The 15748-nt window shown below is 30.1% G+C and overlaps 2 protein-coding genes across 3 annotated transcripts in view; one reads left to right on the top strand and one right to left on the bottom strand.

Moving 5' to 3' along the window:
- The first annotated feature begins 770 nt into the window (after positions 1 to 770).
- LOC111635475 lies at positions 771 to 5716 on the top strand. 2 transcript variants are annotated; one of them, XR_002758389.1, is made up of 3 exons: positions 771 to 1476; positions 4715 to 5381; positions 5416 to 5716. XR_002758389.1 is itself a non-coding variant. In XM_023380443.1 (2 exons), the coding sequence occupies exons 1-2, from the start codon at positions 1429 to 1431 to the stop codon at positions 5312 to 5314; spliced, it is 648 nt and encodes a 215-aa protein (XP_023236211.1). In that variant the 5' UTR covers positions 774 to 1428; the 3' UTR covers positions 5315 to 5714. The 2 variants fall into 2 exon arrangements, 1 of the variants encoding a protein (XP_023236211.1); XM_023380443.1 differs by having other exon boundaries at positions 774 to 1476; positions 4715 to 5714.
- Positions 5717 to 5793: 77 nt separating this feature from the next.
- Positions 5794 to 15748, bottom strand: part of LOC111635473 (solute carrier family 35 member B1-like) — a 47690-nt gene continuing 37735 nt past the window's right edge. The window contains exons 5-8 of the mRNA XM_023380441.1: positions 14462 to 14588; positions 14278 to 14384; positions 14038 to 14191; positions 5794 to 6051 (exon numbers count right to left, since the gene is read on the bottom strand). Coding sequence (XP_023236209.1) covers positions 6008 to 6051; positions 14038 to 14191; positions 14278 to 14384; positions 14462 to 14588 — 432 coding nt within the window. The 3' untranslated portion in view covers positions 5794 to 6007. The remainder of the gene's footprint in view (positions 6052 to 14037; positions 14192 to 14277; positions 14385 to 14461; positions 14589 to 15748) is intronic.

Here is a 15748-nt window from a genome sequence, read left to right as displayed (position 1 = left end):
TTGGAGTGAAGCAAAGAAAAAAGACTTTGATTCAGTGCCATATCTCTAGAGATGGCAAATTTATTATTATTCTGTAGATAAAATACTTAATAACAAATTGATTTCCAATAGTTGGCCTTGAAATTAATCAAGAAAAACAAAAAGAAAATATGACATTATCAATACAATCTCCTAGTTATTTTTAATGTCTTGGAAAAATTCCAACCCCCTTTTTTATGACCGATTGTCTCCGTTTTTCAAACTTTTAAGTAAATGTCAATAAATGGATGACGGACGACTCCAATTTTCGGGAGACGGCCGGGCCGGATTAATGCCTCGGTCTCTCGGGGCACGGGGTAGGACTCGAATCCTCGGTTTACAAAGAACCGTAAGAGACAGGTGCCCATGCATTATAAAAATTGGCACATCTACTCTTTCTAATCTAGAAATCCATTAATGATTTATAGATTTTGAAAAATTCATAAATCAGATTTTGATATTATCAAGATGATCCTTTTCCTGATTTTCATCATCATTACTTTATTATTCATTATTGATAGCTGGATGATATATTGCAGATATGAATTATAATTATAATTTTCAATCAAAATTCGAGAATTTTGTAAAATTAGTTTGCAAAAAAAAATATACATCATTGTTTCTGTATCCAATCTTTACATGCATCTGTATATAATTATGTTGAAAGGGTACAGATAAGCTGTATGTGACCCTGAAAGTCACTTTCCTGCAAGGATAGTCACTGACTGATGTATCATTTCTTGCAGGGAATGATAAAAGATTTGAGAGGAAGAAATGATGTGTTTATCTGCAATTTTGCAAACAGGTTCAAAAATTCCTAAAAAATTACAATTTTGATTAAATCTGTAAATATACAAATTTTTAAAAAAATTAATAAACCAACAGCGTAATTCGTAAAATGTTTACTTTTATCGATTCCGATTCGCGTAACTAGTAACAGTCGAAATCGATTAATGGGTCAATAACCCTCGACAAATGTATCAACTTTCTACACGTAATTAAAACTGAAAAAAACCGATTCATACGGGTGGAAAGTTTACATTTATCGATAGGAAACAAAATATTTTCGAAATCTTTAAAACCATCATTCTGATTACGGATGGAATTCGAACTGGAATCGCATGCATTTTCATCATTAGTTGCTTCCTTTAATTAAACAAAAAACATAAAAGAAAAACAAATTACTGAAGAAATGTAAGCCAGGATGATGTAAATTAATAAAAGTTAATTAGTGAGTTAATTAATTTTTCTTAATTAAAGTTTTAAAGCAGAAATTTTAGGGGAGTTTTTCTTCTTTACATTGTCTACGTCAGAGCTTGTCAATTGACGGTGACGTCGAAGGTTGCATCGCCATGACAACGCTCGCGCCTTCTCTCTCGTTTCCAGTTTCGCGTAAAGCAGAGCTAAGTAATGTCTTCCTCTTCTGCTCTCGCTCCCGTTCCCGTTCCCGATTCTACGGTAAGAACTACTCTTTTTTTAAAATTATTACATAAGCTGTAACAATTGCTATCAACGCTTCGAGAATGTTCATAAACTAGCCTTTTATATACGAGATAATAATCGTTTTTACGTCACATTTTATATACTTTATAGTTAAAATTAGAACGAATGTTCGAATCGAATGCTATTTTCGGCGCTAATTCGATCGTTATTTTATAATTATCCACCATTATTCGTCTTAGTAACTGATAGAAGCCGAGAATGTAGGCTAATGTCAAACTGGACGTCCTGAGAACAGTATAAAATACGCGCGAATTGAACGATTTACGGGATTTTTACGCGTATAAAAATCTTACACCGTACGAATAATAACGCTATTATAACATTTACTACTTAATTACAATCGAAATTAACCAATTAGAGCGCTTCGAAATCGACATTTTCGCTATTTTAATTGATATATATATGAGACATTAAAAAATCGAAAAATATGGCGAATTCGGAGGCTAGACACACAATTTTACTGTTGTTATTGTTGGTAAGGTTTCTTTACAATAATTTAAAAGAAAAAGTAAGTGGAAAGGAGCAATCAATAATGTACAAGCGGACGTCTTTAATATATGATGAGGTATTTTCAACGGTTTTCCGGGAGTAGTTATTTTTATATCGATCTTTTTAAATATTTTATTTCCGTACTCTTCGAAGTTTTCAGGTAAAATCATAGATTTTCTCCTACACCTTTAAATAGTATATGACGGGTATTGCAGCCAACAGAATCGTAAAAACGCAATTTTACGCTATGTTTACGATTTGATTATTGATACAAATGGGATTATTGCTCAATTTTCTGAGAGCTCATTTTTTTCGTTGCCCGTCTGGAGTTTGTTACGATGCGAAATGATACCTCCTGCTGTTACCAGCTGAATAATAGCTGTAGCTAGAGATTGGGTGTACAGTATAGCAACAGGATCAAGGATTAATTTACACAGGATAGAACAACTTTTAGCTTTTACTCGCTAGATTCGAAAGCACTAGAAAAGATATCATCTATTCCATTCCGGAGTGCATCTGAGGAGCATCCTCTCGATTTTGTTTGCCTAATCGATATATATCACGGGTTCTGTCGTTTCGGCCATTTTTATTAAATTCGCTTTCAGATTTTAAAATCCTTGTTCTACAACTTATTGACACTGTAAAGCTATCCCGACGTATCTTTATAAAAATCTTAAATACTAGACAATCGGCTTCGGTTCTCAAGAACTGTGATAATTCGGTTAGAATGGTGGTGAAGATAGAGATCAGAAATTCAAACACAGAAGGGTGCTTTGCATAGAATAGTTTATTGGTTCTTTCTGGGTCTTCGTGTGCAAACAAAGGGGTAAAACGTTTAAGCCCGTATAAATTAGTTATTGATGAGTGTCTCGTATAGAATTGTTTTTATGGGTGTGTATGGATTTAGGAAACGAGGTAGAGGTTAAGAGCGTTGCACTTATCACGTAAAGGAATAGTGAACTGTAACAGAGACATCATTCCCACAGAAATTGTTTTTACTCCTAAACAGGATTATTTTTTACAGAATTTGCTTCCTACTTTCTAAATTGTTTTTCCGGATTTGGGTCCAAAAACATTCACAGATATGCCAGAGTAGAGCAGCGTTCTCTACTCTGGCATAAAAACCATTGTTGTGCAACTTACGAATTACTTCATTATTAAAGTCACGTAAACGGACATTAATTTGTGGACACGAGTTTGGCTCATTATAATCCGTAAACGTCTGCTGCACGAATTAATTAAATTAACACGGTTAAGGAAGTAGAGAATAATGAAAGTCGAACAGTTCAAAAATTATTATTTTCGGTTCCAGAAAGAAACAAAAATTTAGAAAAATGATAAACTAGCTTATCTAAATTGTGAATTCCCCGTGTGTCCTCACCAAATCAAACAAAAAATCGGAAGAGAAAGACTAATTAATTAATTATGCGAAAGATGGCAGCACGATTAATGTTTTAGTAACATTACTATGAGTCGTCGATTCATTAACTAGCCCAATTATCTCAATTATTCGTTTATTTGGCGTCAGTATGTCAAACTTGCATCAATTCTCATCCTATAGAATTTATGTTACAGAAATGTAAAACAGCATTTTATTGGTTTTAAAAAAGTGATTTAATTCCCGAAATATTTTTTGCATATAAATAATTTTTTGGAATTCGTTTCACTTTTCCGACTTTGTTTCTCTTTCCCCGGAGATCGTGAAGTTTCGAGTTCCGAAATCAATTTTTGTCATCCTTTCTCTCTAGAGAAAATTTCGAAAAACAATTTTCTATAAAACATTTCGATCGAGACGAAAAAAAAGGTTAACTTGCGATAAAAAAAAACAATTTTTATAGCCATTCCGAAGATATGTTTTAAAGCTTTTATCGATGGAATCTTAAAAACGTCTCCAAGGATAGCGTGAACGGATACTCGCGTTATAAACCCTCATTTTCGCGCCCATAAAATTGGAAACCGGAATATAATGGGGTTATATCTACGGAAAAATAATTTTTCTCCGAGTAAAAACCATTATTTTTGTAGTTTGTACGTTATTTATAAACAATGAGGAGGATGGGAGATGAAAGTTTGCACACTAATTTTTTCGTATTAATTAAGGTTTAGAGTTTTTAAACAATTGGATAAAAAAAAACCGCATAGATTTAACGCAAGGTTTCAAATGGTTCGAACGTGTTTACAATGAAAAACGCTCAATAAACTATAAATTTAGTAGAGCAAAGAGATGTCACTTTTGGAAATTAACAACTGGAAGATTTCCTTCTGTTTAAAGTTGGAGAAGACAAAAAAAAAAAAAAAAAAACAAGTCGTTAATTATCAATAGTCTGTGTTTACTATTTGACTTTTGTTGACGTTCCAAAAATAAATCACTGTCGTTTCTATAAAAACGCGCCATCGAATCGATTTGCTGCTGCTGGATGCACGAATAGTTCGAATGTTGTTTCGATTATCCGGACATCTGTTAATTTGCCTGTTCTTTTTTCACTTTATCTGGAGATTTAGTCGGAAAATTTGACTTTTCAAATAATTTTTCATTCTTATCCAGGTAAATTTTTGAAAAATTTTATTAAGTTAATAATATATCTAACTCAAAAACAGATCGTGAAACTTCCGAAACAGTGATTACAAAATTAATGCAAGGTGCTTTTTCTGTTCGTCGATTGTGTGCGCGCGATATTAATTTATGGATTGTTTTCTCCAATAGGTATTAGATACGGGAAGAAGGTCCAGAACCGATGGAGATGAAACAGAGCGCCCACCTTCTCGAGAAGATGCAGAACAAGAGGGATTCGATAAAAACAAGGCATCCAGACCCGTTTACAAAAAGATCTTTCGCTGTGTTCTTTTGTTCTTCCCGCTTATAATACCGTTTATTGCCTACATCAGAGGAACAGATCCTGCCAGTCAAATACTTCTGGTTTTGTTCATAGTGCTGCTGGTGGTGATATTTTCTTGTGTGCTGACGGCATTGCTGAAGGTGAGAGCGCGTCTGGCAGACAGGGCGGGCAGAAGGGAGCTGGAGCAACATCACGTCTTTGCCATAACCAGCAGATTTCTGCCGCTTACTCTGCCGTACGGAAATTACTCGCCGGAACGCCCCGAGGAGGCGACGGGAACCACTCCTCCTCCGTACTATTGCATTGCCATGCAGACCGTGACTGCCCAGCCAGATAGGCCCCCTTCTTACGAGGAGGCATTGTATTGTCCTTCGCCGTCTCTTTTCAAAGAAGAAAGAATGATGGCCGGTGCAATGTGCAACAGTTTTGAGTTACCACCTCCGGATTACGAAACTGTAGTGAAATGATCGTGTAGGCATTCTTTGTGGCAGTTCAATCCTTCGTCCTGATTTTATGCAGGATAAAAATAAAATTAGAAGGTGAAGATCCTTTCTGGGTAAGGCAGCCCAGAAAGGATTTGGATGTTTGGAGTCCTGTGATTTAATTGCAAATGAATTATTCTAACCATATCTTTTACCATGTACAAATTTTACTGCAAAACTATATGTTGTTAATCTGCTGCCAATGTGAAAAATTTCTCTTCCCACGTGTAAAGAACAAGTTGGAAGAACCACAAGTTTTCATAAAAAATAAACTGGAAATCCTTTATAAGGATTCATTCCAAATAAAATTAACTGCACAGCTGCAGCCAATCAACAAAAGTTTATTATTTAACAAATTGGCTGCAAGTATTTATTTTTCTTTTCTTAATCTCCAAATTAAAAAGTTTGTTTATAAAATTTGGAAATTCTTTAATTATGAAATAGTTTTTAAGAAAAGAAATAAATCTTTTGAGTTCTGTATATATTTTTCTAAATATTAACAACAAACAACAATTCACTTCATAAACAAGAATTTTTTAGTCATTCACATTTTAAAATAAATAAATCCCGACAAATTTGTTTGATGATTCAAGTGTAAATCTACAGGTTAAAAAAATTCTATACATATCAAATCTATATTTTTCCAAACAAACAGTCCAAAATTAATTTTGAAAATAATTAATGTTTTTTTGTCTTTCCATAAATACTGTCTAGAGTCAAACCTGTAAAAAATATAGGCATTTAATATACATTTTAAATTGTAGGAAAAGTAAATAATCAAAATTATAACATTAGTAACTGTTCTGAAGTGTTCTTAATTGCAAGAAGTTGTAACATATCTATTAGTGCCTCAAATCATATTTTTAGGATTAGGCTTGCTTCAAGTTTATCTACCATCAGTGTCCAGATTCTACTTTTAAATCATTCAGCTTGGAGAAGTACCAATGCTCAGATTCTAATAATTTATGGAAAATCAAGATCCATACTGGATAACAGAATATTCACTTCTATAATCTTTCACTGAATTTTTTTTCGAGAAACTAAAAATTCAACTCCTCTTGAGTCTACCTTTTTTTTTTTTTTAACTAGCAACTTACCATATCCAAAGTTATGGCAGTTATATTAGGCATATACACTTTTCAGCAGAGAAGATTCAAAAAGAGGTTTTAGTGTATTATATACAATATTGTGCCTTTGGTGTTTACATGTTTCATCCAAAATTTTTCTACGGTAATGTTTTAACAACTAGATAATCTTGATGGCCTATTTCAAGCTTTATGATTGGATTGCCAGTTTTATGAACAGATAGTGATGAATGTCAGAGTTACTTATCTTTATCTGTTTTGAGTTTCTGTCTAAATGTAAAGGATGCGTGAAAAGAATAAGATAAATGTAACAAGCATGAAAAAAATAGTAACACTCAGCCTAACTCTTCAAACAAGCATTATCTAGCTTTAAAAACACGATTGACTAAAAAAAAAGAATTAGTGTAAAAATTCTCTCTACAGTAGTAGTATTAATGTTTGAGAAAATGAAAGCATTGAGAAACAATACAGTGGACACCTGTATAATGCGCTTCCTTATAATGGGACGAAAATTTTGCGACAAACTCATACAACGCAATAAACAGTCCTGTATAACGCGTAACATAAATTTTATGTTTTCACATAGTTTCAGATTTATTTTTAGAAAAGCGAAAATATACACTTACTAGTTGTTTATATACGAACAGTAAAGCCAACAGTTTAAAAAATACTTTTTTTGTTGTAAATAACCTTCAACCTCTGGTACAAAACAGTTATAAAACCAATTTTTAAACATTTTGCACATAATCCACGCTTTGTTATTAGCTCTCCAGTGAACAGGAAGTGTTGATTTGTCTAAGTTTTTCATTACATCTGGATGTAATGTAAGATTAATTAACATTGGCTTAGTTATATGTTCTTCAGCTGCATTAGAACACAAGAGTAAAGTTATCCTATCTTTTTTTGATGCTTTGAAACCATAAGCAGAAGTCTCATCTTTTACAATATGTTCTGTCAGGCATTTTTTTCCAATACAAAGCAAATTCACCAATGTTGTAGACTTATTCTGCTAAATAATTGCCTTCCTCTATAATTTTGGAAAAATGTTTGGGAAATCTTTGACCCTTTGTGATAACAGTTAAAATTTAGAGACATGTTTGAACTTGCATAAATTGGTCTGATAATGTATGTCCCCTATAACATGATTTCCTATAACATAGAATGTATCCCCTGCATTGTACAGGAGTCTACTGTATTTTGTTTCCTAATATTGCATTCTGTAGAAATAGTTAACTAAGCCTTGTGTAGACATCTTCAAAAACAGTGTTTTTTATATATACAAATTAATATTCTAAAACTAGCTGTGACTACAGATGGTCAAATACTCTAATACTAGATGATGTTTAAAAGATTCAAGATTTTGAACATTACATTGATAAAAAATAAATTTGAATGTTATGAATACATCCAATATTGTGCCATCGGTACAATCACAGTGACAGATCTAGAAGTAGCCAAAGAGGTATTTCTAAATAACTCGAAAGGTAGTTATTCAAATATTCTTAATTTTCATTAACATGTGCATGACAATTGTATTGCAAGGAGTCTTATGATGGCAAAATGTGGTTTATTAATGTTTTTAAAAAGTGTTTTGAACTTCAAAATAAACAAAAAGTTGTATGTTTTGTATTGTCACCACATACAGACAACACCTGAGATTTAATTTGTGACAAAAGAACAGATTAGATTCAATGTTTTCTTAAATAAAAAAATCTTCTGTAAATAAGAACAACAACAATTATCTGAACTACAATAGATTAGCAAATAAGAGTTAGTTTTAAAATAGTTTTTTAGATAGTATTAAAAGTTTGAAGTTCAATTTACTAAATTTTAAGAAATGATTTTTGTTTCACTTTATTAATATATCAAACTAAATAATTTATTTAATATTTATTAACTTGTTTTAACTAAATAAGCTACATAAGATAATTAAATTCATTAAATATTTGTAGTAGTCATACTATGAACATCAAACATGATTTTGAAGACCTGAAGCAGACCTATAATTAGGTCAAAACATTTGTCCACGTCCACATGAAAGATTAAACTCCTACTGGTGTTAAAATAAGGTTTTCGGAGTGTTGATTAAACAATCCAGCTTGTAGAAGCAGTTGGTGAGCTATTTCATATATTCTAGATACTTTAATATTAGTGATCAGGTTAATATTCAAACTCAAGAAAAGTGATAGTTGTCTATATCTAGTTGTACCCATCAAAAATGTTGGAGGAAATGAAACATGTCAATATTAGGATGGGCAATGTTGTTAGAAGTAATTCAATTTAATTGCAGTCAAGAAAATCAAACTTAAAAATTCTAAATTGGTTACTGTAATACATCAAAAACAATCAGCTTTTACTTAAAACTAAGCAGATTTATTAAGTTATAAAATTATGATAAAAGAAAAGACTGTCATCTGCTAATAATTTTCTCTGTTTAGGATCAGAAATATAAATTTTGCAACAGCAAAAACTTATCCAATTTTGCAAATATTTGAATTCAGGCATGCACCATTTGTTAAAATTGGCATATTTAACTTGTGGTAATGTTATCATATCTGATATATAATTTTATAATAATTTTGAGTTTTGATTCAATTATTTTGGTTGCTTTAGCCTGAATTAAAATTAACTCAAGTTTATTGCAAAATGCACACACTTAGTTACTTGTTTTTGTTAAATGGTAAGATTTATCAATAATTAAGTTTAGTTTTGTCAGTCTTGTTTCTGAAAATATTACTTTTACTATAGTGACATGATTTTTTGCTGGTATATGCATGTCTACTGAAATTGCATTTGAATTCAAATTTTCTTAGAACAATTTGTCAGTTTTAATGGTTTATGCAGAGCTGCAAGTTGGATAAACATAGCAGGGTTCCACTTGCCCCTTTTCAAATTGTTTCTGCAAATAAAAAACTATTCATTTGACTATCAAAATTGAGCATATATTTGTCAAATCATGAAGGAGCCTTCCACATCAAGCCTTTCACCATCATGCTTTAAGTTTTTCCTTCTGGGAGCAATTCAAATGCCTGCCTATTGGTAGGCATTATATGTCCAACTTCTGGGCATTGACTTCTCATCACAAGGTGCAAATTTTACATCATTTCACATAATCAATGCTTTATTAGTAAGCACAAAACTACAAATATAAATAGTAATCTACAGTGTTTGTATGCTACAGACTTGTCAACATAACTGAAAAGAATGTGAGAATGAATGTAATAATATATTGTAATGTTAATATATTTACTAGCTTCTGTTTTCAAGACAGGGTTCATTGCCTGGTAAGGCAGCTTTAATAGAGTTGTGTATACAAGCAAATGAAATATTCTGTTTCAAATAAAACAGAAAATTTCAAAGACTGTTATTAAATTTAATAATTAATTATTAAATTCAGTTTTCAGATAATAACATTTGAATTCATGTAATAATATAATAAATATAATTACAACTTTTAACAAAGATAAAACTTTGCTTCAGTCCTTTCCTTCCATTGTGATTGTGGCAAGGACACCAGATGATGCTTTTATCATACTTTGCATTTTTTACTACAGAGGCAGTAGCCTAAAAAGGAAGGTCGTCTCCATGAGTTTTGTGATTTTTATGAACTGCTGATGGTGCAAACAACGGAAGGAAAGGACTGAAGCAAAGTTTTATCTTTGTTAAAAGTTGTAATTATATTTATTATATTATTAAATGTAAATTACCATTGGCCATGTTAAATTCATTATTAATTTTATTTAAAATCAAATTCATGTCATTGTTTCTAATTGAGGGAGATTGGGAATATTTTATTTTCCACTCCTTTAAACTGATGATAAACCAGTCCAAACTTAACTAAAAAGAAATTGTTTTCCATCGATTAGTATTTTTTCTTTTTTCAAGTTTATTACAACAGTAAGCTTGACTTCAATATTTATTATTATTACTCAGGAAAGTTTTAATGGATTGTAGACATCTAAATAGTTTAGTCAGTGTTTATTTTTTGGAATAATAAAAATTTTCCTTCATTTTTGAAATCTCTGTTGTAATAAATGCATCTCTTGTAAAAAAGTATTTTAATTTACTTTATAAAACTATAATAAATACCAATAGTTTAAAATAGTACAAAATAAATAGTGGGCCGTATTGTTTATTTAAAAAGTCTTTCAAAACATTGATAAATCTCAACAATAAAATAATAAAAAACCAATAATAAAATTTTTTTTTTAATTTATATATCCATTCCATTTAAGTTAAAATTCAATTATAAAACATAAGACTAGTGAGACCTCACATCTTTTTCTTCCAATATCCATATTAAATCAGAGGTGTTGGTCTCTGATTTAATATGGAAAGTGGAAGAAAAAGATGTGAGGTCTCACTAGTCTTATGTTTTATAACTGAATTTTAATAAGTATGCTGTTTAACCAAAACAGTGCAACATGGCTATGAAATGCACACCGTGAAGTGCAATCCCACTGGGCATCTACAATTCTCTTGAACTGCATTACTCCACCTCATATGAATGTTTCAATTAATTTTATAATCTTTCTGAATTTATTAAGCCCAGCCTAATGTACCAAATTAAAAATATCCTGATATAATTTGAAATACAATGAATTTATAACAGTAAGTGATGTCATTTCAAAACGAAACTATAAATAATTCTTATAATTATAAAATTCTTGAGAGTAACAGTAAAAATTTGCAATTAATTTATATAAAAATAATTTTCATAACATATTAAAATTGTAAAATAAAAAATAGGAAATATTTTATAGCTCTGCTATAGGCTTTTATATCATGGTAAAACAAGCTAAATACAGAGAAAATAAGATTGTGCTAAAATTTTCTGAATTTGATTAAACTAATTAGTTATGAGAAATTTTCCAGTTAATGGATGCCCTGTATAGGATAACAATTTCAGAAGACTAATTAATTTGGTTAAACTGAAAAGTGTTAGAAAAATTTTACATTGAATGATTGTGTGGGGAGGAATTAAAACCTGTTTAAATGCTTTGGTCCAGCTTAATACTAAGTAATGTATTTTCTTAAATGTAAGTGAATTGAAACCAAATTATTGCCCGATTATACCAGGCTATACTACTACTACTATTATTAATTAAATGCTAAATAATTTGGAATTAGAGGCAGACATTAGGTGTCATTTCTTACTAAATTTAATAAATTAATTATTAAATTTAACAAGCAATGGGACCTAACACCTGCCTCTAGTGCCAAATTACTTAGCATTTAATTGATGATAGTAGTAGTAACATGCATTAAAGCCAAACAATTGTTGGGCTATAACTATTGTGTTTAGATGTTTGTAAGTGAATTGAATAAATTATTAATTAAAGAATTATTCTAAGAAAAATTTGAACAGTCCATAAATAGGCACAGTCAACCAATAAAAAGCAATTTATACAGAACTAGTGATGTACATACACATACTGGATATTATATTAGACAGATACTTTATTAGTTATTATTACTCCATTATTGATTTATACATACATTATTTTTTTAACCCAATTTTGTCAAAGTGAGATTTGGAAATTTTTATTACAATGAACTGTTTTGTAATTTCAAACTTTAACTCAGAGGAAAAAATTTTAATATCTTTATTAAGAAACAATGTTTTGAACTTCAAAAACTTTACTGATTTGGACAATGCAATATTGTGATAAAGTCATATCTATCCATTTTAGAATAAGTACTTATGAGATAAACTTTAACCAAATGATTGCCTTAAATAATAGGCTGTAAATCCAATTTATAGCTCAATTATTTAAGGCAGTGGTTTGGTTATGCTTATATATCGACCTTTGGGATGTTGAGATAAACTTTATTCAAATTTCATTTTTTGTATATAAGTTAATCTTCAAGGAGAATTTTACAACAGATAAAAAATTTAATAAGTTATTAATCTCTAACAATGCAATACAGTAGACCCCCTAAAACACGGTAGATAAGTTCTGTGTTATATTAATTCCGTGTTGTATGAGTCACTTAGATTTTACAAATACATGAACTGTTCACAACCCAGCACTTGTGCAGTTTAGGGGGTACGGCTGTTTGAAAGATTTTCTTCCATAAAATTAATTGATTCTAGGCTAATTTGATTCAAACATTTCCAAGACAAATATAATTTTTTTGGAATAATCCATATAAACTAGGCTATAAACAAAAAATTGTAGGAATACTTAACGAGTGCACACTGTTTGAAGATGCCATTGCTTGAGCTTGTTTTCGTCGCGGAGCGGCTCATTGGACGGTTGTTACGTGTTTCCTGATAAGTTATTGTTTCTGTGAAAATTCGCTGAACTTTGGAGACATCATTAATAGAAATATAATTTTTATGGCCTTTGAATAATAAATGGTTTTTAGTAGGTCCACTGCACGTTTAAACTCAATGGTTTGTACAATGTCCACTACTGGTCCAGATTTGACAATCCTGCCGAGACACAAGTCGGCTGTGACAATCTGTCTCATTCTTTTACCGTGTTATACGAACATGATCGCAATTTTTCCACTGTGTTATATGAACCCATGTTATAGGGGGGTCTACTGTACAACAATATTGTCACATAATTGTGAAAATGTTTCTAAATGTTATGTTAGCATGTTGGCACAATGTACAAAATTTTGTGAAAAACCGTGCCAAAAAGCAGGTCAGTTTATTTAAAATACTGGGTAATTATTCTAGTTAGCTTTCTCTTATTTAAAGATTTTGAATTTCCTAAATAATGACAATGTACTTAGACTGTCATCATTATTTGTGTTTAAAAGGAAGTGAGATATAACTATAAAACTGTTTTAGATTGAATTTTCTTATATTTAACAAGTCTTCCATTTTCTAGACCCTGGTTCTAATTCTTCTTGATGGATTAAAATAATCAACAATTTTTCTACTAAGTTAATTTCAGGATTTTGAACTGACTATATCCAGTTATAATACTACAATTGAATCTTTTTAATTGTGAATTAAGCTAAGAAACAAATTACACTGACATATATAGTCTTCATGACTTAGGACTGAGTTTAAAAACTCTCTCTGTTTACACTATTTTGATAATTTCATAAGTACAGGTAACATGTCTATAAATGGGTGGCTAGGGAAGATTAGTCTAGTCACCCATTTACAGTGAATAGAGGTCCAAAATAGAGTATTAAAGATAGTTCCTGGGAAATTAAACTTCCTTGCTGAAACCACTATAATATACAACATGGACATATAATAAATGGCACATATTTAATATACAGAAAACTTTCAAAAGAGCTTGGAAACAAGACAGATCTGCATAATCTATCAGGGAAAAGAGATGTATATGATCTGAGTAATCCTTCTTTCTTCCATTGTTTTATCTGACTATTTTCTACATTTCTGTATATATTTCTATTTGTTCTATAATTTATACAACAGCAGCAACATGAAATTAGAAACTCTCTCTATGAAATTAAATTTCCTACTGAAATGATTTTCTAAAATAAATTAATCTGTAAAACCTTGTTTTGCTGATAAATTGCAATCTCCATAGATTTACTAAATTTAATAAGGTGTTGTTTCATTTATTAATGTTATCATTTATAGATAAATTTAAAAAGTTATTTTAAAAATGGAAGCAAATTTATACTAACCAGCAAAAACTAAAGCAGTTCCCATCCATTGTCTGTTAGAAAGTTTGTTACCAAATATGATAACTGAGGCTAACACTGTAAAGAATTTCCTAGTCGTCGTGACAATGGAACATGGCAAAGGTCCAAATTCAGCAACAGTCAAGAAAATAAATAACTGCAAATAAAATTTAAAAAATTAAGTGGAATTTAAGACAAGTACTTTTTATTTGAAATCTTTATGTAATAAAATTATATTCTTACCTGTCCCAATGCACTCATAACAGAAAATATCAACATATTATATAATACATAAGGATATTTCTCTACAAATTGTAAGAACATCCAAACTTCTCCAGCAAAAACAACAGCTGTAAAAATAAAAATTAACTCATAGCAGTTCATTATTGTCAATGATTGCTTTATTCAAATTAAAATCCATCCTGACCTAGTCCTGAAAATAAAATTGACCACATATTCATACTGTACATCATGTGACCAGATTTTGTATGATGTTCACTTCTCATGCGTTCTTGAATTGCACCAGTAAAGCCATCTAGAGACAATGAGATGAGCTAAGAGAACAAAAGTTAATTTTAGAGAAAATTTTGGCTTACCACTTCATATGTAACAGAGAAAATTGTTCAAAATGTAAGTACAATTATCATTAAACATTCTAATAGTTTGAAATGAATTAATTTTAGAAATTTATAATCTATATTATATCATATTGCACATTTTATTATTTTTATGTTACCAAAGTGCAAGATGAAGAAATTACAATAACATAATTTATAGCAATTCAGATCAAAAATAAGGTGAAAGAAAGCATAATTAGTGAGTTATTAAGCATCAAATTGTAGTGACATTATTTTCATTTTTTACATTTAACTATGTAATATAGCAGTAATTAAATTTGGTTAGAAATTACTATTTCTTTATTAAATAGCTTATTGTATAATTAATTCCTATTTTTAGATACAAAGATGATTTAAAAAAAAAATTAAATTCAAGTTTGTGAACATTACATCTAAGGGGCAGCAAAATTATTTAGTAATGAAATAATTTTGGCTGTTTAATTTAACCAACCATTTTCAAGATACAACTATCTTCATAGATGTTTCAACCTCCTTTGGACCATAGTACAGATATTGACTGCACTATATTCCTAATGACCATCTACTGATTTTAATTGATGCTATTAAAATTTAACCAGTTTTAATGATTTATCAATATTAAAAAAAAAATATTTTTCTATTCATTTAGTTTGCAAAAATTCATTATACAGAAAACAAATGTTGCAAAATATAGACATTTTAAATGTAAAAAAATGTTTTTTCTGTAGAATATTGAAAATACATATCATTGAACAGACACATTTGTATAGAACTATGTATTTGTATAGAACACATTTGTATAGAACTGTGTAACACAATTTTATTTCCACTTTTGTGGATGACTAAAGGTAAATTTCTTATATGTCAAATTTATTATTGGATTAAGTACAATTTTATACACTAATTTGTTTTTCCCATCAATTAGTATAATGGTTCAGTAAATGGACTAATCTTTAATAATGGTTTTTTAATCTGTAAAATTAAAACACACAAACTATGTATTACATAAATATACAGTGGTTCATCAGTTAACGAACATAATCTGTTAAAAGACAATGTTTGCTACCTGAATTGTTTGTTAATCAATTATTGATTTACCATAGATTTTTATGGGAATT

Source organism: Centruroides sculpturatus, unplaced genomic scaffold (assembly GCF_000671375.1).
Source record: "Centruroides sculpturatus isolate CEXI.00-Female unplaced genomic scaffold, Cexi_2.0 scaffold845, whole genome shotgun sequence".
Lineage (NCBI taxonomy): Eukaryota > Metazoa > Arthropoda > Arachnida > Scorpiones > Buthidae > Centruroides > Centruroides sculpturatus.
This window is presented reverse-complemented; position numbering and strand designations above follow the sequence as displayed.